This window comes from Aspergillus flavus, chromosome 6, assembly GCF_009017415.1.
Source record: "Aspergillus flavus chromosome 6, complete sequence".
In the NCBI taxonomy this organism is placed as follows: domain Eukaryota; kingdom Fungi; phylum Ascomycota; class Eurotiomycetes; order Eurotiales; family Aspergillaceae; genus Aspergillus; species Aspergillus flavus.
In genome coordinates, this window is record NC_092410.1 from 3342386 (window position 1) to 3364397 (window position 22012).

Here is a 22012-nt window from a genome sequence, read left to right on the forward strand (position 1 = left end):
GCACTTTATAAAGCCTTGATGCTATCTGCATGAGCTTTTTCTGTACAAAGGCCCTTCATGTTCTTAGAAATAGCAAATATAGCATTGCTAATCTGTGGCCTGAGGTAACGTCATCGACCTGCCATCTCTATTAAGCAGTGCATTTACTCGATTCGATATGACTGGCGGATCGCCTGGCCCAGTCGCTGAATGGCAGTGGCCATGGCTTCCTCACTGGCACTTGCAAATGTTGTACGGAAAAACATCCCACTCGCAGGCGTGTTCGGTTCAGTGCGGAACCAGGCGCCGCGAGTGCAGAGCACGCCATTGCTAATACCCTGGAGGAAAATCTCTTCCTCGAGCTCTTCGATGGAACGACGGGGGTATTCTGGATGTTTTGAATGGTCTACCTTGAGCCAGAGCTGCAGTGGGGCGTCAGTTAATGCTCAGGGGACTTATAGCAACAAGTAATTGTCATCCTTCAAACCAAGATGAAAGGTAAAAAAAAAAAAAAAAAAAAAACTTACGAACATGCCCGCTGTGGGCGGCGTCCAACTAACAATGGCTTTGGGCAAAAACTGCTCGCAAGCGGCAAGCAGCATATCCCTCCTTCTGGTATAGTTGTTTTTCAGATCCATCAACCATTTCAGGTATCCCTCATGTCCCCAGGTCTCATCAAGCAGCTTCCAGAGCATGAGTTGTGAGATCCCACTTGGGCCATGGTTAGCAACCTCGGCGTGGTTAATATATCGCTCGATTACTTGTGCGCTGGCTGTAATCCATCCCAATCTCGATCCTGGCATGAGAACTTTCGAGAAAGAATCCATACGCAGTACTCGGCCGTCGACGTCAAGGCTCAGATACGAGGGGACAAGCCCCGCAAGAAAAGATTCAATGTCTTCGGAAGACTTTTGTGCAGGGGTGCCCTTTCCCTCGAAATGGGGCATTTGAATGAAGTAGTATGGCTCATCTTCAATTACGTAAATGTCATGCTTCTGGCAGACTGCATAGATTTCGCGACGTCGCTTGAGACTTTGGGTCGCGCCCGTTGGGTTCTGTCCCGAGGGAACAGTATATAGAAGGTGTGGTTTTCGGGCGCCACGGACTGTCTCATCCCAAGAACTGAGGACAGCATCCATGTTCTTCGGTAAGAGTCCTTCTTCGTCCATTTTGATGCCGAAGGCTTTGATGCCTTGGGGTGCGAATGTTTCAAGTGCGCTGGAGAAAGTATATTCTTCTGTAAGAATGGAGTCATTCCGTCCACGATCGCAGAGCATGCGGACCGTTTGCTCGAGGGCACTGGTGTTTCCGACCGTCAAACAGACTTTCCAGTCGGCATAGGGCGGGTTAGAGACTAGCTCGGTGTGCTCGGTAATGAAGCGCGTCATCTGGGGTGAGCCCGTTGACTGCCCATAGTTCAGCGCAATAGAGAGGTCATACTCTGAGAGGTCATTATTAACGTCGTATTTCCCAATGCTGACAGTCTGGGCTGTAGGACTATCGGGCGATAGCGCATCTTTCTCGGAAAAATGTGGCGGTTTGGGCACACGAAGTGTGCATTCATAGAACGGAAAGTATTCGCTAGAGGGGAGCCCACCCCCGAGAGAAATAAGCCCCGGGGTTTTGAGGTAGCCAGCGGTTTGTTGAAGCACACAGGGCAATCGTGACTTGCACTCCGAGCTGAAATGAGCTGAAGGATCCAATCAGCAACTGAATGTATTCATGGTCATGTGGTTTTCTATGAATTAAGGTCTCACAGTCATAGCGTTTAGCTTTCGGCTTTCCAGCTCCCTGGTTTTCGTGTTAGAGGAATGTCAAAGGAAGCTTGAGTGGGTGGTCTCACCGTAGCCTTGAACAAGTCACTGTTGGATTTAGCAGCCACACCAGCGACAAGTTTACCAGCTTTGGCTCTTCTTTCGTAGATCTCGTTCAGAAGTCTCCGTTTTTCAGAAGCTCCTGTGCAAGCCGATTGAGCTGCAGAATGGTCCATTATGGCGTCGATCGGAGACTCGTCTGTAGGGGCGCTTCTATCGTCAGATTCGTTGACTCAGAAATCAGCTCAAAAGTAGTTAATGAGCCATTTCCCGAGGGCAGGTGAATATTTAAACGGCTCATATTTTGCTGTTAGCTCACAGTCCGAAACTGGAATGACTTTGAGTACCAAGTCCGGCACGGGATAAGCCTTAAGGCGCGGTTTAGTGGAGAATGCGCCCTAAGGCTGGCTTATCAATGTCCACCCAGCCCGTTTTCAGCGAATAGCCAACAAGCCTGTATCAGAGTAAGCTTGAGTTGCCCCACCCTGGCCTTTTTGATTTTCTCTTATCCGCACAATGGAAGAGCGATGTATGTGCCTTTTTAGAAGGTGAAACGATGCAAGATACTTTGAACCCCACGGAGTTACCGCGGAAACCCAGCCTTTCCTAGGAGGCGCTCATACCGCGTACAAAAGAAGTTCGTTCAGACAAACGGTGATTCTCTAAGGCTAGTTGGAAAACTAAGTATAAAAGTCCTTAGGTGGAGCTGTACTGGAGAGCATCAGTCACACCACTCAAATCGGGAAGGCACTGTCTCCGAAAAGCTGTCAACCACTCGTTATTATCCGCTACGGTTTGCTCCCATGCATCTTTATCTCCATACACCAGTCGCCTGGATTCATCTTGGAACATCTTATCGGTAGGAAAGATGCCATTTGCGATACTTTGTTGAGCGAAACGCCCTAAGCGAAAAGTCATCCATCTCAAATAAGATGTAGGCGTGAGGTCGAATGACGGATCGCCCTCCGAGTTGATTGCATCCAGTTGATGTTCTGAATATATCTCTCCATTCCGTTGATAGATCTGGGACAAATGATCCAGTGTCGCTGGGTCGGTCGCAGAGAACGGTACCATGCTTTTTGCTTCAGATGCCAGGAGGTAGGGGGGGAAAGCATTCTTAATTTGAGCCGCAATGGCCGGCTCAAAACAATGATCGCCCTTCCAGTCGCTCATGGTCAAGCCCTGCCGGAAATGGCTCGCCAAATGATCGGCACGTGCCTGCCATGAAGGGAGCTTTTCATCGCAAAAACCACACCGAGAGGTGACTAGAGGGGGCTCCACCTTCCAGTTTTCAATGGTTGGTAGTATCTTAAGATTATGAAAGCCTCGAAGGTGCTGTACAAGGTGGTCTTTGCGTCTAAAGAAACGTGGTTCTTGAGCGCTACGACAAGCGCTATGATTATGACTTTCCAGGTGATCGTCAGTCGGATCGAGCAAATTGCAATAAGCACAGTGGTTTCTCCCTGTCGAGGACAATACTGAACCGCCATATGGGGCACAAGCCCATTGATCGACGTTCAAGTGGAGAGATTTTTCGTGGCGAGTCCAATCATGCTTTCTTCTAAATGTATCACAACAGAACGTACAATGAAACATACGAGCTTCGCTTTTCTGTATGGCAGTATCATTGCGTGTCTTTCCTACTCGGCCTCTAAATTTGGGTACCGGGCTTCGGCGGCTGACCGATCTCGACGATCTGGTCGATGCAACTGAGCTTGAAGAGCGACTAGTGCCACTCTGAAGGCTGGCGATGGATTCCGCTCTTCCGCCTGAGCTCGAACGCACAGCCCTATGAGTCGACATTGTACGCAGGGCATCCGCTATAGCCGACAAAGATGCTGCTTCAGTTTCTGGAGGACTCTCACGCCATCTCTGCAGTGGATCCATGCCGCAGTCTGAAGAGATGGATGTGGGCGTTGATAAAGAACCTCCAGTTAATCGGCTGCGGCTGTTGCTTCTGCTGCAAGGTAGACTTGCATTCGAGCTATCAAAATCTCGCGGAGCCATCTCGGATTCGAAGAAACTCAAGTTCTGCATAGATGCTACGCTGGGTGACTGTTGTAAATGTCCATCGTAGCCACCGACAAATTGAGGTTTCTGCGACTCTGCTGCATTCCAGGTTCCAATATCATGGGTATCGTAGAAGCTGTAGGACGACCCATCCTCCAGAAATTCGTTCATCTGCATCTGCATCTCGGGGAGCACCACCTCTTCATTGAGAGGGCAGATATCGAGTGGTGCATGTTGCGTATAACCAGAAAGGGATGCTGCATGGTCATCAGATGCCACAAACTTCTGATAGGTGTTGTCCCCTTGCAGTAGAGCTGACAGGAGACTGTGAGGTGCTTGATCTACTGATACTAGTTAAGGGATACCGCCTTGTCGTAAGAGATCTGATACTCACTATCAGGATACAAAGTATCAGAGTTAATAATATTCAAATCACCCTGAGAATCCATGGGTGCTAAAGTTGTGCGGGGAGTAAGTGATAGTGATAGGAGATCCGAAGACGGAGGAAAAGTCACTAAGAGTCAATCAAGTCGGTGACTCGGCGACTCGGCGAGCAGCCTTTTGCACTAGTCTGCCCCACCGAACCGTTGATTTATCGTTTTAAGTCCCACGTTTATCTATGACTTAATCTAATCTCACGAACAACCTCAAAAGTACCTCCAGTCCCCAAAAGAACCCATACACCAAAATCCACAGGCAGACCGCTGCTGCTGTCACATTTCTAATACTCCTCCCAACACAATCCCACCACCCCCTCGCAGCAGTTCTCATAAACTGTGACCCCGTATGAACAACCGGAAATGGCTCCTTGGGCTCCTCCACCTCCAGAAACCGACACAGAGGTCCCCATCCTTCCTGCACTTGATACTCCAGCAGTCGCCGCGGCGGCACAACCTTCCGTACATAATTGTAGTGCTCCACGAACTTCTCCCGACATCTCTCTCCTTCATCTCCTCCCCAGATCTCATCCCACAGAGTAATGTGATGCTGCACGATTGCCCCTGCGTAGCGCGGATCCGTGTATGCCAGGATTCTCCAGAATGGCCATCGCGCGACGGCGAATACGGTGTCTTGCATTGATTCGAGCCATCTGTCTGGATCGCGGTAGTTGAGGATGATCTTCGCGGTGGGGTAGGCAGCGATTAGTTCGTCAACCAGGAGGCAGCAGGGCGTATCGATGATTGCCTATGAGTTCCTTCGCTCAGCCAAGATGGTACATAGAGAAAGCTGAAGGATAAGGAATGGAGCGCAGTACGTCAAAGTTACTGGTGAGTTGGTCCATCTCGTCGGCTTCGAGTGGTCGGCCACGGCTTAGGTATTTCGCTTGGAGGCTTTCGGTCCACCGAGGGAGGTGACCGAGCACACATCGGTCGGGCCAGTCATAGGGACTGTATCCCAATTGTTGGAGGGCGGCGGTGAGAGCTGTTTGGTAGTGTTTAAGTTAGTATTTCAGGGGAGGGTAAGGGACTTGCGACTTACATGACGTGCCGGTGCGGGCTAGTCCAAGGATCAGTATCTTCATTTCCCTGTTTCGAGGCTCTCGAACGCTCTGGAGGTTAGCCATTATTGATGGCAGTTATTAGGGGAAGTTTTATGGGAAGATTGAGGGTCTATTTTAGCAAATGCGTAGGGAATTATAGTACCACGAAGTTGGCAACTCAAGGCGGGTAGGTCGCACAGCCCTCACTTACACTCCGCTAGTCATGTCCTACAGTGAGTAAGACCATTAGTGGCGGTAAAAATATGTTTGAAAGGTCCTCAGTCGCTGGTCGGGGATCCTCTATGAGAAAAGAGATCCTCTATGAGAAAAGAAATAGATTAGCATGCAGCGATATGAAGCCTTAGATACATCTGCCTAGCAATATGACATGTAGACCGCACTCACAGGCATACTGGCTTGATTTAGTATGAACTCAAGTAGTGAGTGAAGTATCTTCTGGACGATATCCTAATTGTTTTAGTTGCTATAATTCGGTGAGGTGGCTGATCTTGACCACCGTAAGCTTGAAAAGACAATTGCCATTGGTCAACCCCCTAGGGGATGCTTGTCATACGACAGCAACCATCTTAAGGGTCGGGGATGAGACGACCAGAGGCTTGGTTCTCCGTGTTATTTTTGTGGGATGGTGTCCTGACTGTAATTCGGATACAACGTGTGGCAAACTATTATTCTTCCTAATCAATGCTTGACACGGTTGACAAAGTGAAACGGCTTTATGATGTTGATAATGTTCTATCCGATGTCTTAAACCCATTTCTGGCAATAGCTTTGCTACTAGTGTCTGGAAACTCAGTATATATGATTGTATAACATTGCATATCATTTATGCTTTGAAACCAGAGAGTCCGAAAACTCACCCTATCATTAGTAAACAGCGATACTACCAAGTAAGTATTGGCTCCTACTTGGTTAGAGAATAATCCCATGAATTTCATCGTGGTACAGCTTTAGAGCCATCCCCTACCATTGCGAAACGCCCGTGTTCCTGGTTGCTCAAAGACACCATTGACCATGTACCTCATAAAGCCGACTGTGGCACCTCTGCTAACGACATGGTCTAGTCTTGCGTAAATGCTCCATGTGCTTGTTCTAAGATAATACGAGTGTCTCAAACCTTGGAAGAAGCATTGAAGGTAGGGCGAAGTTGTAAGCTTACTCGAAGTTAGATTGTGAAGTTGAGTATATGTCTGCTCCATCTCCGCGGGGCCTACTTTAAACAACTGTTATAGTACAAAACCCCTGTATATATACCATGTCCTACTGATATATGGCCAGAACAGATACTAAGGCTTCAGAATGTCGTCCTCGGTTGAATATCATCTAAGACATCGCTCCACAGCTGAATTAATCTCATATTCTTATTCTTACGCTAACGGCGCGTTCTCAAACCTTCTTCTTCCTGCTATCATAGTACTAAACAGGAGATATTATCCTAATAAACATGGATCCGCGGCTACAGTTGGAACTGAGGCGTTATCGATGTCCATCGCACAGGCATTCAAGAGTATGAAGGTCTTCTGTGGCCTCATCCTGTACCAAAGGGATGAGACCATTAACGAACCAACCATAACCATCCAAGTGATCAACTTCAATCTATGTGCGATACTCGCGTTTAATTTTAACATGAACCCCCCTGGTGTGGAGAAGGCCATCTCTCTTGCTGCTGGTACGCTCATGAAGGACTCTGGCTTAGAAGGCACTCCCATGCTCTATCATCAGACAGACACCCTACTGGAATACCATCCCCGTGATTTGCCATTCTGTATCACTCATCATGCTCCGTTCCACCGGCATTTCGCTGGGGTTTTCTCGGAGGCATTGGCAGCGCACGCGTACGGGGATGCAGACAAGGCGGAGCACCTAGCACGAAAGCAAGAGGTAGGGATAAAACTGCTCAAGCACCGGGTGAATGGGCACGTGCTGCAGATTTCACGCCTACAGGGGAAGCTTCTCTTGTCTTACGGGGTGAACGCTGCAAAAATCAGGGAGATATGTCCTTCCATCCAGCTCTCTAGTTCAAGCTACCATGTCGAGAGCGAAATTGCGGAGGTGTTCAACACCGGCGGGGTTACGCTGTTCACGGCAGTTGCCCGGGTTGATTACTTCAAAAACGTGGATCTCCTTGTTGATGTAGCAGTAGCTCTGTGGTCTCAAAACATCGCTGTGCGACTCTTCATTGCTGGAGGTGCCAGTATGGACAGCACCGAGCTCCACGAACTGAGCAAGAAAGTGCCCAGACAGTTCACTCGGTATGCAACGTTCAGATCTAAGTTGTCTCGGACATCCCTTCACGCTCTGTTCCGCCTGGCAAAAGATAGTGGGGTTTTCATCTGTCCCTCTCGCTATGAGACACTGGGAGTCACACCCTTGGAAGCAGCCCTAAGCGGGGTGACCAGCCTCATCGCTAATTCTAGTCACGTTGAGGCATCAAGATACTTTCCAGAGAGATTCCGTTTTCAGCCAGTCAAAGAGGAGCTATGTCAAACAATTTTGAACTTACAAGGTCGAAATTTGGCGTCTTTGGGAGAAATACTTCGACTCCATGTGGAAGCCCAGGTCTCCGATCAGCGATTCCGGATGGATTTGTATGATGCTTGGGCAGAATTTTCGATGCAGTCGAAACCTATGGATTTCCATCACTTCCCATGTCAGGGCAATGAATTGGCCTAGGTGTTCGTCTTCGCGTTGGTCTGCTCTGCGAAGAGATCAAAGTGCTACGGCCGAAGTCAAGTCCTCTATTCATTTCATCCGTGAGGAAAGGTAGCTATCAAGCACAAGTCATCATTATTCCAGATAGGTTTCCCATAAGGATAGCAACTCTTTACCTCTGTCCTTCTAGTTGAACCCACGCAGTGTACTGTATCTTTGTTCGTCTGGTGTTCTTCCACCCTGTCCCGCAGTGCCTTGTCATTAGGCACAGTCTCGCATAATTTAAGTTAGTATATGAAATGTACCTACACTTGGATAATTAGACTGTGATTGATGAAACCAAGTGTGTAAATTCTTCTGGTTGGATAGGAACCAAAGAGATTTGAGTTGGGGAGGGGATCCCCACAGACTTCAACAACCATGACGGACGATGGACTCGTCTCGGTAAGTAAATGCCATTGCGGGGTTTGCATGTAGTAAACGGTAGGTCAAAGACAAGATACTCCGATATATCAATTGGAAGAGAATCTTGTAGATTTATCTTAAGATAGATATTCCTCTTTTCCTCACAGAGTAATAAGCAGATAGGCTTACTTATGCCCTGGCAAGGTGGCCGAGTGGTTATGGCGCTAGTTGTTCGTCTCCCACCACAACACCTACTTTTCTCCATCGGAACATCTCAACTAACAACCTCCAAGTTAGGTTCTATCTAATCACTAGTTTCGATTGATTCGCGGGTTCGAATCCCGTCCTTGTCATCAAGTTTTTGACTCCTTTTCCAATTTTTTTCTGCTTGGTATTGTCCAAGTACGTATCTGTGCTGTACGGAGTAGAAGACCACTAGTGTCACAGACTAGTAGTAGATGTCTCCACAGGCCTCGAATCCAGCCGCCTCCTTGTATTTTGAATGCCACTGTCAATCGCCCTAAACCCTAGCATTCTATGATGAAGTAGATAGATTAGTCGTCTTACCAGGTCTCACAAGAGTAGTCTGGGAATGGAGAGGAATGCCGAACATTGAAAGCCACAAATAATGCTTGATTGACATTCAAGCTAAGAAGCACTTTTCAGCCGGAGACGGAGATCTGCAGCAAGCGAACCGTAGTTTTGTCCAGGAGATTTAGATTGAGACTAATGACCTCATATGGATTGTCTTCAGAGCTTCAGATGTCGGCGCTACTCAGCACTTGAAGTAACTCCATCCATAGTTTATGTCTCAAGCGATGTAATAATGATTGTATAGATTCTTGTCCAAGTTGCCGAGCGAAATCGAATAGCGCCGAATCCTTTGCAAATAGACTATTTATTACATGTAGTGGGGAGATCCCCATTTAACACCATCCACGAGAATCCCATATGATGTATAGAAAACGTTATTCTCGGGAAATAACTCAGCCCTTACAGGGAGTTTAAACTTGTTCACTCGAGCTAATACTGTTTAATTAATGTATGCAGCAATGATAAAAAAGTTCATGTTCCTGCGGTTGGTTTCTGTAGGAGACCAAACTAAAATTACTCAGGGCCAAAAAAAAACACAACCTTAAAACCCTTCTGCCGTTAGTTTCGTATTGATTGCCCGATTTGCAACTCCACCGTCATGACGCAAGTTCCAGACTTTCTTCTTTTTGCTCCTCCGCCCTCCTTTACTCTCCTTCGACCACTGACTTCATCATTTTCACTTCCTGACCGATTAACTAGAAGCAAATCCATGGGGATTGGCTTCGTTCTTAACCTTGTTTTACCTCTTGCTTGGCGAACCCCTCGAACTTCTTCCACTCACCGGTTTTTATTTCCTTGTGTTCCATCCCTCTCTTCTCAGTCAACAACGCAGAACCTGTCAAAACAGTCACATTTTATTCAAAGTTCCAACAATCCTTTTTGCCGGAGTGGGAGGAATAATTATTCTTAACCCTGCGTGTCTGCCACACGGCGACACGTTCCAGGGGTTTTGTCTTGGTCCGCCACAATGTTTCGGAGGCGAAGGAGCGCGTCGCATCATCAGGTCGGTCTACAATATAGCAACCTAGTCTAACCATGAACAACTAATACCCAATGTCTATCTCTAACAGCCTCTTTCGACGTCTAATGCGCAATCGGCCCAGTCCGCCGCCTCCCATGCTTTCCTCAAGTCTCAACCGTCCTCATCGAGTCTTTCATCTGCCGCCGCTGCCGCTGCCTTACGGAGCCTCACACCCACTCCGACTCCAGTGGAAAATGTTCAGACGAAGCGAATGATTCAGCGGCGCGCCTCCGTCGCCTCCCAGTCTAGTATCGCCGGAAGTCTGCGCCCCTCTAGCCAAAACACCCTTCGTCGAGCTAATAGCTCAAGTTCCATGAGCAACCGGACCTTCCGGGATCAGTCCCCTCGCCGTCCGGCTTCCAGCTCCGGCCCAGTTCCCGTCGCCCCTCCCATCCCTTCGATCCCCCGGGAATATGCGATCCGGACGCCCCCAAATCGGCGCTCAGTCAGTGTCGGGCCGTCCTTGCGACCAACGTCCCCGGTGAAGCGGCAGCCATCAGGCCGAGGGGTGAGCGTCGACCCGGCTGCCAGAGGCTCTGCTAGCCGGTCATCAGCTCACGGCCACGAATTGGACCAGATACCAGAGCTCCAGAGAGCTGGAAGTAGGAATTCGATCAACTTCTCCTACCCGATGAACTCTCGACCTAACTCTCCGACCCTGACTTCTGAACCCTTGGACAGACGGGACACTTCCGTTTGTGCATCCTTAGCTAGCCAATTGTCATCCCCTGATTCCCCCAAGATCCAGAAATCCGCCCTGCAAACCGCCAATACTTCTGCGCGGAGGAAGACAAGGGGGGGTCTCTCAGGCAGTCCTGGGAGAGGTGTCCAGCCGGCAGACACTGCGATCCTTGCAGCACAGGCAGCAATCGTACCCCGAAGCGAGGAAGCGGCATATCAGCCATCCCCTCCTCGCTTGGCTGCGCCTCGAGAGCAAAATACCAGAGACCTGGCATATAAAGCTCCTAAAGCTCGAGAGACCGCTGGTCGGTCAGTACACGACCAGCAAGACCAACTTCAGCCGCGTGATCCTGAGTTCAGTCAGCAGCTTCCAGAAACAGATCATAAACAGCCACCACGTCCGGTTCTGACGAAACGACCTTCGACTGTTCCTGAAGACTTCCCAGGGGAGGAACGTGCAGAAGCAGACACTCCGGCGGAAGGGGTCGAGCATGCCGCGGTCGAGCGTTCGTTGCCCGAGACCAGGTCGACAGTCCGGACGCCAACACCTGAAAAGTTTAAGGATCCATTACCGAGTTCTATTGTCAGCTCGCCAGAGTCTACCAGCTCGATCGGTCCTGAACGGGAATCTCAGCTGTTGCATGCTCGCCCGCCGAGCAGCAGTCCGGGGAGATCGACCCGCTTCTCTAACCAGCTCTCGGTCATGGGTCTTGTCGGCGAACATCTTCACCAACCCCCTCCCCGGTCAGTGTCTCCCGCCAAATCAGCGATGAAGAATCCGAGGAAATGCTCAGTATCCCCTGATGGAAGAACTGGGGTAGTGCTGCGGCCCGGCCCAGCTCTTAGCGAGCTCTCGGATGGAACATCTGTGGGATCTGATGAGGGTTCTAGGCTTGGGTTCCGAAGAAAGCCTGTAAAAGTTAGCTTTGATGACGAGGCGGAAATTGTTGGGGTGGCTGCGAGTCCACCAACCTCCCCAGAAGATATTGGTCTTGAGTCGCCTCCAATGAAGCCCAAAGGGAAGACAGGTTGGTTTGGCATGGGAAAAAGGAAATCTGCTACTGTGGGGTCGGATGAATTTGATGAGGTATTCAAGCCTCGACCTGAGCTCCCTTCGTTTGGTAGCATACGAAAGGCCAGGGACAGCGAGCAGCAAGAACCTGCCCGGCAAGATATGAGTGACAATGAATCGACGGCATCCTCAGATCCTACTGTGTCTCCAATTTCCTTCTCGAACGACCACGCTATTGGAGCTATCATCTCAAACACACAGTCACAAGACGCCAATCCTCATACGCAACTGGACCGAACAGCATCACCTACCCCTGCGGCGGCAGCTAAGAGTGGAGTACCCCTAGAGGGACCAGGCGGAAATACTTTTGTTTCAAATCAAGAGTCGCAACCTGCACAGGACGCTCAGTCAGCATCGTTAAACTCACACCAAGACGAGAAGCTGGAGACAACCGAAAACTTGGCAGTCCCTGGGATTGCAGTTCAACCAGCTACCCCGGAAGGTGAAAGAGGGCGGTCGAGCCTTGACTGGTATACCGTGCCGGGAGGATTTCCGCGGTCATCTTTGGAAGTTGATACCACAAGCCACGACTCTACTAAGCGGAAAGGCAAGAAGCAAACTCCAGGCGACCCTGTGGTTGATGCGACTCGGAGCAATGTGAGCGATGAGGACGAATCTGGCGAGAGTATCTACAGTGACGCTGAGGAAGGACTTGAGGGCGATGGTTTTGGTTCTATCAATGCTGTGGTTGATGAGCCTACGTCCCCCCAGCGCAAAGATGCGGTGACCACGGATAACAACATACACAGCATTGACCAGGTAACTGGCATTCCGCAAACCTGTCAAATTGCTCGTGTGGCAAATCCAGTACACACTATATCCCTCTCGCCGGTTCCAGAATCCCCAAGTTCTTCACATGAACGGCTTCCCTACTCGTCCCCGTACCCGCCGTTTCCCGCACGGTCCAACAGTAGAAGAAATATGCGAGAAATCCCCCGCTCCTCTTCGTCTACGGGTACAGCAAGACGGTCTATGTCAGTAAACGCTCCTGACGGTCACCCTGTGTGTGAAGCAACTGATTCAGTTGTTCATGGCCCGTTACAACCACAGTCTGGAAATGTTTTCAATCAACCGCGTCATAAGCCTGGTGATGAACAAATCAAGAAGCGACCCGCTTCGTGGGCCCCAAACTTGCTGAAAGGTGGTCTTAATGACGACCTATATGTTAATGGGAATGTCCCCGAGCCTCAAAGGCCACTATCGAACGGTAGTGATTCATCCAGCAGCTTCAAGAGATCAAATCGCCCCCGGACAGACTCCCCACATACAATACGACGGTCTCTACGAGGTCCCTCAAGCAGCCCATTCCGGACTATTTCCCCTCAAAGCACAAAATTGCCACCTACCAATAGCCGGCCTCTTTCATCCGGCTCAAGTACTGGTGCTCTACGTGTTACACTGCGATCGAACGATGCTCGGCGTGAGAAACCTGCTTTCTTCTCTACTGGAAAAGTACAGAAGGCCAGGACTACAAAGGCTTCGGGGGCATTATTCACGTCACGATTCGCAGAGTCGGATGATGAGCAGGGAACGAGTCAACAAAAATGGCAAAGTCGATTTGAAGATTCGAGCGACGATGAAGAACGCGTAGTGAATAATCTCCCTCCCGTTCGCGGCATACCCAGACGTAAAGGCGCTCACGATGGTGACTCAACAGAATTAGAGGATAGTTCTGATAATGAACGGCCTGGCTTAGATTCCAGAGCTACCAAGGCGAAAGAAAGTGACGCCAGACCGGCTCGAAATCCTGCGCTTGCCGCTGTGGCTAAGTCTCGCGGGATGTCCGAGGAAGAAATGGAGGAGTTTCTTCGACAACCCGGTGGTCGCAGAGGTAGTCTGTTTCATCGTTTGAGCATCAGGAAACCTAAAGCACCGTCGGAGCGCCGGACTTCCCGATCTCGCTCAGAAGCTAGGAACGGTTCTCTAGATCCTGAGCAAGTGCGGGAGAACCCTTTACTTGATGGTGCTCGGGGAAACACTGTTACAACGATAACCACAAACAACACTAGGCCATCCTCCTCTCCCAGGCGGCTCAGGAGGGCAATCTCCAGATCTTCAAATGGCGATAGTTGGCCCCTCCGCTCCGATCGCAGGGAGACGAACACAGATGCTCCCCTCTCGGCTCTGCGTTCTTCTGAGCGACCCAAAACGGCGGATGGAGCCTTTCGAAATGGCAGTACGGCGTCAAACGCCGTAGATGCAAGCGCCAAGAAAGCCGATCTGAGTAGTACAAATGCTACAGATGCCATGGACGTGGAATTTGCCTCCGGTCGAAAGAAGCGATTCCCTCGACTCCGGAAGGCCTTCGGCCTACGAAGCTAGACGACATGGTCTGCTTTGTATATGCATCCTATTCTTCTTCCCATATCTACAGAATATCTGCTTTAATATATGACTTTTCCTCGTTTGTTTATTCACAACATATCTGCCTGCTGTCTCTGGCTAGAGGGTTCCAGGTACAAGGAGTTGGTGGAATAAGGAAACAAAGACTAATGAGATACGGTTCACCTCTATACGCTATCGGTTATCGGGACTGCTCGACACCACAATACTGCTCTAATACTGATATTTGATACCCCTGTTGGAGATAACATTCCTTGGCTAGCAGGCTTGCGGCGGTCGGACGCCAGGAAAAATTTCTTTGAATTGATCTGACTTCATTTGTGAACCTTACATCTATGTATCATTTGTACACTGACACTTTGGGTTCGCTGTTGTTAATCTATAATTAATCAATTTCGTGTGATTCTTCTATACTATTAGTTTTTTTTTTTATTTTTTCAACTCCGTTTCTGGTTGGTGCCGCGTGTGGGGGAAGACTCGGGGCATAGAAAGAGAAGGAGATGATGACATCTTCAATGCTAATACAATTAAATATTCACATATATTACCATCCCTTTTGCTGAGAATCAGGGTTGATGAAGTCTCATATTCGCCTTACTTTGTAGATGGTCGATTAGTGATTCTTAAACATTACCAGAAAGTGGTCTGTCTTATCCATAATCCCAATATCATCTAATTATCGGCCAGAGCATAAATTTATATCTCATAGACATACTACATAGTTACTATATGCCTCTTCGTAAACAAACATAAATGCAGTATATATCTAAGATACCAAATAATGAATACTATATTCGTTAGACATACCTATATATATAATCACACCAGAGAGTGGTTCCAATATCTATGAGACGAAATCACCTAAGCAGTAACCATAGTCATCACTTAAAATCCATGAAAGCGGACGCTAAAATAACCACACCTGCACCAATGAAGGGATAATGCTGTCTTTGTACATAGCATTGACCAAGGTCTTCAATTGACTCTATATTGTGCATACATCCACGTTCTTCATTGGGCAGTTTAGTTGCTCTCTCAACATAAAAAGCATCGGTTGAAAGACAGTTAAAACTCTTTGTCTCACAGTAAACCCTCCACGATGTCTAATTCATTGTAGGCTTGACTGTTTAATTCTTGGCTCTCGAGCTCGTTCTATCAGTTAGGTTTCTTTTACGTTAGGATTACCATTTGTATCTGCATTTTTGTGATACGAGAAATAAAAAGACATACAAATCTTGGTAAAATTTATTTACTTATTACATGGATAGATAAAGGAGGATAATGAGATGCTGTTTTGGTGTTAAGATGGTATATATTCTTGAAGAACAGGTGGGGTCTTGTATAGTAGCTCATTATCTCTGACATAAAGGACAAACACTGAGCTGTGGACGAGGAGATGAGGACCAGTCCATAAACTTCAGTAAATATTTTCTGATGAAGGATTAGTGTATATACAACTCGTGGAATATTGATGCTATGTCACGTATCACCCATCGCGATCATGTACTTCCCTACTTCATCCCTTTCCTGCGTGGCAGGATGTTGATAAGATAGCTTTATCTGTCGTGATACTCTTTGCGCTCACGCAGAGTCCATTCTTCCAGGTGCTTTCCCCCTCATTGTCCAAAACGATGAGCCTGGGTCTTGTACTTGCGGCCTAGGAGAGGACAAAGGTGTTGAGGAAAATATAATCAGCTGTCAGTAACGTATAGGGACATGCTCGTTGATATAGGTAGAGTCTTGGGTCAAAATCGGCCGTGCGTAAGACTCCTTGGGCCGCACACTGAACAGGCACATCATGCTTGTACAGTGATATACTGCACCCGGTACGCAGTGGGCATGCTTTGTTAACCTCTCTTCTGGCGCGGAGGCGAAGGTTATAGCAAAAGGGAAGGATTCGTCGGACTTCCCCAGGCCGAGCAAGAAGCAGTCAAACCATGTCTCTGGTATACAGCATTCGCCGCCGAGCCTGCGACACTCTGCCATGTAGAGCTTTAGCTCTTAGAAACACATGCGGACCATGGGAAAAGCACTCGAGAAGCCCCCAACGTCTTAAAGTGATAGTATAACAAGGAGATGGTCTTGCAAAGACAAAATCGCCAGAGTCACCTCACGCCACTCGAATACCCTCAGCTTTCATTACTCAGCACTCGTCTCTTGCAGCTAGTTAATTGAATACAATGAGGTAGCTGAACACACTCTGGACAGTATCATCGATAGTTTGAGGGGCTGGGTCCCCGAACATCTGGACATGCTGAATACCCCAGACATTGACCCAAGAGCCTGGGCTGAGGTGCCAGCAATGGCTGGCTGAGCGATAAGCGAAATATATTGAGATTGCAAATATGCGGGCCTCGCCTATACTCCTCGTAACTTTATCACCGGCATTTCCGGCACAAATCTCCTGACTTTGGTACAGGTCTTTTTTGGGTCTGCTAGATGGTGACACGAACATTATGCTAGTCACCATTGCGATTTGGCCACGATGGGGCTTTGGTATGAAGGAGACAGGGGCCCATGGCCGGGAGAATTTACTGCAGAATACTCCGCAGAGTCAATTGGTTTGTGGGTTATGCCTGTTCTGGACCAGCATATGTGGAGAATGTTCTCCCATTATAGGGATGCTTGATGCTATTTCCGTACGATCATAGGTTTAACTGATGTATATCACACCGCGGTCAGATTTTGAGGGCCGTTTCATATACAGCACAGCCTGTTGTGTTGGTATACAGCAAGACGTACGTGAAATGCTCAGCTTTGACTGTAGCGAATCCGTGAGCCTTGATCTTGATAGCTCTGGAACTATTTTCCGTGCCGACTATAGGAGTTAAGCTCTGTTCTAGGTACTTCACCCCTTCTAGAACCGTGCAATGATCGTCGCGGGGCTAGAACCTAGTCGGCAAAGGTAATTGTCAAAGATGTCGCTAGCTTGGGGGCAGTAGGTATTGTAGGTACGACGCAGCTGGTGGATCGCCCTTTGAGGAAAGCTGAGTCTTCTATATTTCTCTCTTCCTTGGGAAATAGCAGATCATCTACCATGGTTCGCTTCGGTTAATAGCGTGTGGGGAACTGCGGTAATTGAGAGACTTAGCATTTTTGGAACTGATACAGCGGACTGTACGGAGTACTGTTCATACTGTACACCATATTATCATCATCTGGTATTTAGGGCTTCAGCTGAGAATCAATAGCACCGAATATCAAAGTTTACTCGGGAGTACATCGCTTGTAGACGAAGGATCAATTATGACCATGGGGAACTTGATCAATTACGGCAAGATTTTCGGGTGTTTCTCCACTCTGATCGATGGGACGATGGACTTTCCCCACATGCACAGCCAGAGGTACAGCCAGCCACCTTAAATTGGTGTCGATGCGGACAAGGCTAGACCTGTGGCTGGCGATTCATGATTCATCGACAGTTGTGGCAAAATATTCCCAGAGAGAAAAGCCAATACACGGGGCCCGTTGGAAAGACAAGGTTCAAGGAAATAGCGAGGCAGGCGTGCGGACCAGCAGCCGTAAATTCAGAGCAATCACGATCGATCTCGGACGCACACTAAGTGGAGCTCAAAGCCGAGGGTAACACGGGCGGCGGAGCAGTACGACTCCAATGGTGAAGTTCCACGAGGAGCTGCACAAGCCGACGGTGGAGTTGGTCTAGATAGATTCGAGCCCAGTTGCAAGAATTGACCTTTCGGACTCTCATAGCTGAACGAGAAGTCGATCACATCTCAACCCGTGAAGAACGAAAGATGATGAGTTTGTGCCGATACCCGCAGGCTTTCAGCGTCGATCACCTGGAGCTCAGTGCCAAGGGATCCAGATGCCCGATTCGCCCCGGAAGAAGTGAAGGTTGCCATGGAGATTAAAAAGTGGGTGCTGGTCAAGGTAATTCGGGTAAGCCTCCATTCAGCCAGCAACAAATTAAATGATGCGCACTAAACCACGTAGAATCCCAGGATTTGGAAGGCTCCCGAACTATAATTGGCGAAGTGCATGTGAAGAGTCTTAGCTGTCCTTTACAAGGAAACAAAAACAGCGGACCAATGCGACCATGAAGCTCGTAGATAGATAGCGGTGAACTCCGATTGGACTAACTGGAGTAGGAAAAGAGGAAAGTGGATGAGGTTGGATATATATAGTAGGAACTTTACTGCTTCTTTAGTTCCTCTGCAGTTAGAGGGGTGTGCTTGATACGAAACATTTCATTAGACAATGTATGTATGTATGGGATGTATTCGCTTCCCAAACGGTAAGATGGAAATGGACCTCGGGAGAAAGGGAGGATGAGCCAATTTTTTCCAGAGATAGAGAGGAAGAGAAAGAACAATTGAATTGATAAGATTGTGAGAGCGGAAGAGGAAGAGGGGAGGTTGGTCCCTCCCCAACCCTAATCAGGGAAAGCGCCGTAAACAAACGCGTGTTGTCAACAACAACCAAAACCGATGGTAATGAGAATACTTAGGAAATGCTGTTATTATTTCTAGCTGAACGATTTCCCTGCTCCTCCTCTTCTTTTCTATCCATACTTATCCTCTCAACTTCTCTTTCCCCTCCTCATCATTCCTCAAAACCCCCCTTAAGCTTATCACGCATTCCTCTCATCAGGAATTCGTCTCCGCTTTTATAGATCTATCCATCGGATCTATAATCGCCTCCTTCACCTCCACTTCCCTTTCCCCACGAGAAAGACTACCCCTTAAAAAGTCTTTTCTTGTCTAGCCTTTCGTTCGTATCTGTTCGAAAGGCATTCGAGAAAAGACGCCAAAGGACAGCCAATCTGGACTTTGACGCCCGTGTCCCCATCCCCTTCAGTGTCTTCCCGTCGTCGTACCGGAGTGACGCTGTTCCTGAGCCTACTCTTGCACCTGAAAGAGTAGAGGAAGAAGTCAATCTCGATCGTCCTTCGCACGTCGAACGGGAAGACACTCGACCCTCTGCTCCTCTCCCAGATCCCCGTATCTACGGAAAGGAAGAGATCGATCTACGCGCCCAGCGCGACTCTCGTCCTGTTCCGCCCCCTGCCCCCCAGCCTGACCAATACTCGGTTTACACCGAAGACCGGTACCAGCAGCAAGACCGCTTCCAGCAGGAAAAGCCCTATCCCGAGGTCCATCTCGCGCGTGAACGGTATGTTTATTGATTATTGTGCATCTGATCTCAATTTTGGAGCTCGGATCTCCGTGGACTATTGATTTTGTGATAGCGAGCTGCAATTAGCCCCGGTTTTCTCTGATATCAAATGGGAGAACCGGGTCAATTCGCTTGCAATCAGCTCGCTTGTATTTTTGTTTTGGTCTCTCTTTCCCCGATTACCCTCGGCTCTAGTGTATTTTTCCTCTCGTCTTGCTTTTGTTTTGTTTTGTTTTTTTGGTACCCTTACAGGTGGGGACCGGGGATTATCCACACCAAGTGGGGAGAGTCAACAAGCGGTGTCACGACATCAAATGGTGGCTTCAGCTGGTCGGGGGCTAAGGCCATTAGTCCCCAAAACTAATTACGTGGCACCAAAACAAAACAAACCAAATCATGGCACAGATCATATTCTTTTTTCAAAACACTTTGCCCTCCCCCAGCCTCTCGTCCACAATATAATCACCCAATCACCTCGTCCCCCAACCTCATTCTTTATATCTTGGTCTAACTTCCCTTGCCTTTAGCTATCAAGAGCCTACCTCATACCCTCGCTTCCAAGAGACTCCCAAGGTCTACGATCAGGAGCTTTCCAACCAGCTAGACATCACTGAGCGTGATTATCGTCGTCGTGTCAACCAACAGACCTACGACGTCTATAACACCAACGCTAGCTATCAGCAGTCTAGTGTAGAGTCCTACGAGAACCGTCAACCCGTCTCGTACGACCGTACTCCTGCCCACCCCCAGCTCGACGTCTCGTACGACAAGGCTTATCAAGCTCCCACCCTCGAGACCTACCCCGGCTCTTCTCGCAGCCAACGTCAGGTCTCTGTCGAGCCAGTCAACCCACCTTCTCAAGTCAAGGTTCTTAGCACTACTACTGTAGTTGATCATCCCCCTGCTCGCAAGATGGGATACTACGACGACGACGGTAACTACCACTCCTTCCGTCGTGGTGTGGAACGCGCTGCCGACCGCATCATGCACCCTTTCCATCACCATGACCACCATGGTGAACATCATCATCATCATCATGATCATGGCCGTCAGGATGTCGCCGTTGCTGACGATCGCGGTCCAGTTTCCCGTGACGGTGCCCACCACGCCGTCCGCGTCGTTGAGCCCCGCAGCAGCGGTCGCAGAAGCGCCGACACCGTGCCCATTCCCTGCAACTTCATTCGCATCGGCGACATCTTGATCCTCCAGGGCCGTCCCTGCCAGGTCATCCGTATCTCCGTGTCGCCCCAGACCGGCCAGCACCGCTACCTCGGTGTCGATCTCTTCACCCGCCAACTGCAGGAGGAGTCCAGCTTCGTCTCCAACCCCTCTCCCTCCGTTGTTGTCCAGACCATGATTGGCCCTGTCTACAAGACCTACCGCATCCTCGACATCCGTGATAACCAGATCGTCGCCATGACCGAGACCGGTGATGTCAAGCAGGGCATCCCAGTTGTTCCTCAGGGCGAACTCTTCAGCAAGATCAAGGCAGCCTTCGAGGACGGACACGGCAGCGTCCGTGCTCTGGTCATCAACGATGGTGGTCGTGAGCTCGTTGTGGACTACAAGGTTATCCAGTCTTCCCGTCTGTAGATCATTTTCCCGCTTTGATCTGGTCGGTTCCCAGTTAAGGTTAGTCTATCCGCAAATCCTTTGGTTTTGTCAGGGGTATTGACGTCACAGTCATCTATCCGAACGATCAATCACGACTGAATGTTCTATGTCTCATGGACGCGGTGGGTGGAAGTGGCTTGTTTTTTTGCAACGTTTTCAATTTGTATGATGGATGGCCTTTGTACCTAGCAACGTAATTTACCGGAATTGGTTGATGTAAATTTTACCTTCTCCATGCGTGTCTTCCGTATTCCTTGCCCTGTTGTAGTTATGCTTGATACATAAGTCATATTACGTAAATACAGCGCTCATTAATCAATCTTCTCAACGCCTCGTAAACAGTCTTCATGCCTTCGTTGGTCGGCGATCACCGCGACCTGTAGGTATAGATGCACAACAGCAACACTTAATTGAGCAAACAGTCTAACTCTAGACATTATAGACTTTCATTGCAATCTTACAATTTTATTCTATATTTGCCCCTCCCCTTCTCCATCTTTCTAGTGTTATACATACTTCCAAGTGAATGTATCACCATAAATGCTATTGTCACTACCCTTCTCTAGATCACTGGACTACAGCCCCCCTGCGTATTCTCTCCTTAACAACCCAACAAAATATACTTAGAAGATGTCAACATATCCATGCGGGCCAACTAGAGATACCAATTGACAATGCCATATAGACCGTTCAAGGAAAGTCACAAGAGCTAGATCTATTTAAACGGTAATAAATCTATCTGACAAGACCATCTGATGGCTTTATTCTTATGAGGTCAGATATAGTGACGATCTCTCTGATCAAATGCCCTGCATGGTTTAGATCTATATGAACGGTTGATACCTTTATATGCAAACAATTGTTCATGGAGAGGCTTTGTAGGGGAGTCTTGACACTGCTGGAGGGTCACTGGGTCTAGCTATAGATGCAGCTAGTGATACCAGTATATATATGTAGATTAGATTCTGTGTGAACAGCTATGATCAATGTCGTCTCCTGGATGATGTGGATGGAAAGAATCTTAGAATTTATATTTCACATAGAAAAAAGTTACAAATATCTCAGTTTCAACACGTCAACGCGTCCATAGAGACATAAAAAGAAAGAAGGAAAGAGCAATGTCCGGTAAAGACCGCAAGCTAGCCAAGCGATGAATGCAACCGACCAACACCAAGAACACCCGTGCTGTAGTG

The 22012-nt window shown here is 48.5% G+C and overlaps 6 protein-coding genes and 1 non-coding gene across 7 annotated transcripts; 4 read left to right on the forward strand and 3 right to left on the reverse strand.

Moving 5' to 3' along the window:
* Positions 1 to 143: 143 nt before the first annotated feature.
* Positions 144 to 1969, reverse strand: F9C07_11707 (putative L-kynurenine/alpha-aminoadipate aminotransferase; the record flags this gene model as incomplete). The annotated part of the gene is made up of 4 exons (XM_041294454.1): positions 144 to 401; positions 507 to 1669; positions 1737 to 1770; positions 1823 to 1969. The coding sequence occupies 4 exons, from the start codon at positions 1967 to 1969 to the stop codon at positions 144 to 146; spliced, it is 1602 nt and encodes a 533-aa protein (XP_041148726.1).
* A 520-nt stretch (positions 1970 to 2489) lies between these two features.
* Positions 2490 to 4307, reverse strand: F9C07_2286660 (uncharacterized protein; the record flags this gene model as incomplete). Its single annotated transcript, XM_071510846.1, has 2 exons — positions 4198 to 4307; positions 2490 to 4147 (listed from the first exon to the last, which is right to left on the reverse strand). The coding sequence occupies exons 1-2, from the start codon at positions 4250 to 4252 to the stop codon at positions 2490 to 2492; spliced, it is 1713 nt and encodes a 570-aa protein (XP_071367984.1). The 5' UTR covers positions 4253 to 4307.
* On the reverse strand, positions 4308 to 5749 carry F9C07_2286661 (P-loop containing nucleoside triphosphate hydrolase protein). Its single transcript, XM_041287072.2, has 4 exons — positions 5689 to 5749; positions 5283 to 5602; positions 5059 to 5225; positions 4308 to 4988 (listed from the first exon to the last, which is right to left on the reverse strand). The coding sequence occupies exons 2-4, from the start codon at positions 5365 to 5367 to the stop codon at positions 4428 to 4430; spliced, it is 813 nt and encodes a 270-aa protein (XP_041148725.2). The 5' UTR covers positions 5368 to 5602; positions 5689 to 5749; the 3' UTR covers positions 4308 to 4427.
* A 1034-nt stretch (positions 5750 to 6783) lies between these two features.
* On the forward strand, positions 6784 to 7974 carry F9C07_11704 (uncharacterized protein; the record flags this gene model as incomplete). The annotated part of the gene is made up of 1 exon (XM_041287082.1): positions 6784 to 7974. One exon carries the CDS (start codon positions 6784 to 6786, stop codon positions 7972 to 7974), a length of 1191 nt encoding a protein of 396 aa, XP_041148724.1.
* Positions 7975 to 8556: 582 nt separating this feature from the next.
* F9C07_t213 lies at positions 8557 to 8711 on the forward strand. The gene has a single exon. It is a non-coding gene; the product is annotated as a tRNA-Glu (tRNA).
* A 542-nt stretch (positions 8712 to 9253) lies between these two features.
* On the forward strand, positions 9254 to 14930 carry F9C07_2286662 (uncharacterized protein). Its single transcript, XM_041294461.2, has 2 exons — positions 9254 to 9955; positions 10023 to 14930. The coding sequence occupies exons 1-2, from the start codon at positions 9920 to 9922 to the stop codon at positions 14046 to 14048; spliced, it is 4062 nt and encodes a 1353-aa protein (XP_041148723.1). The 5' UTR covers positions 9254 to 9919; the 3' UTR covers positions 14049 to 14930.
* A 2391-nt stretch (positions 14931 to 17321) lies between these two features.
* Positions 17322 to 20798, forward strand: F9C07_2074081 (woronin body major protein; the record flags this gene model as incomplete). The annotated part of the gene is made up of 4 exons (XM_071508795.1): positions 17322 to 17413; positions 18795 to 19202; positions 19733 to 20139; positions 20290 to 20798. 4 exons carry the CDS (start codon positions 17322 to 17324, stop codon positions 20796 to 20798), a joined length of 1416 nt encoding a protein of 471 aa, XP_071367985.1.
* Between the last annotated feature and the right edge of the window lie 1214 nt (positions 20799 to 22012).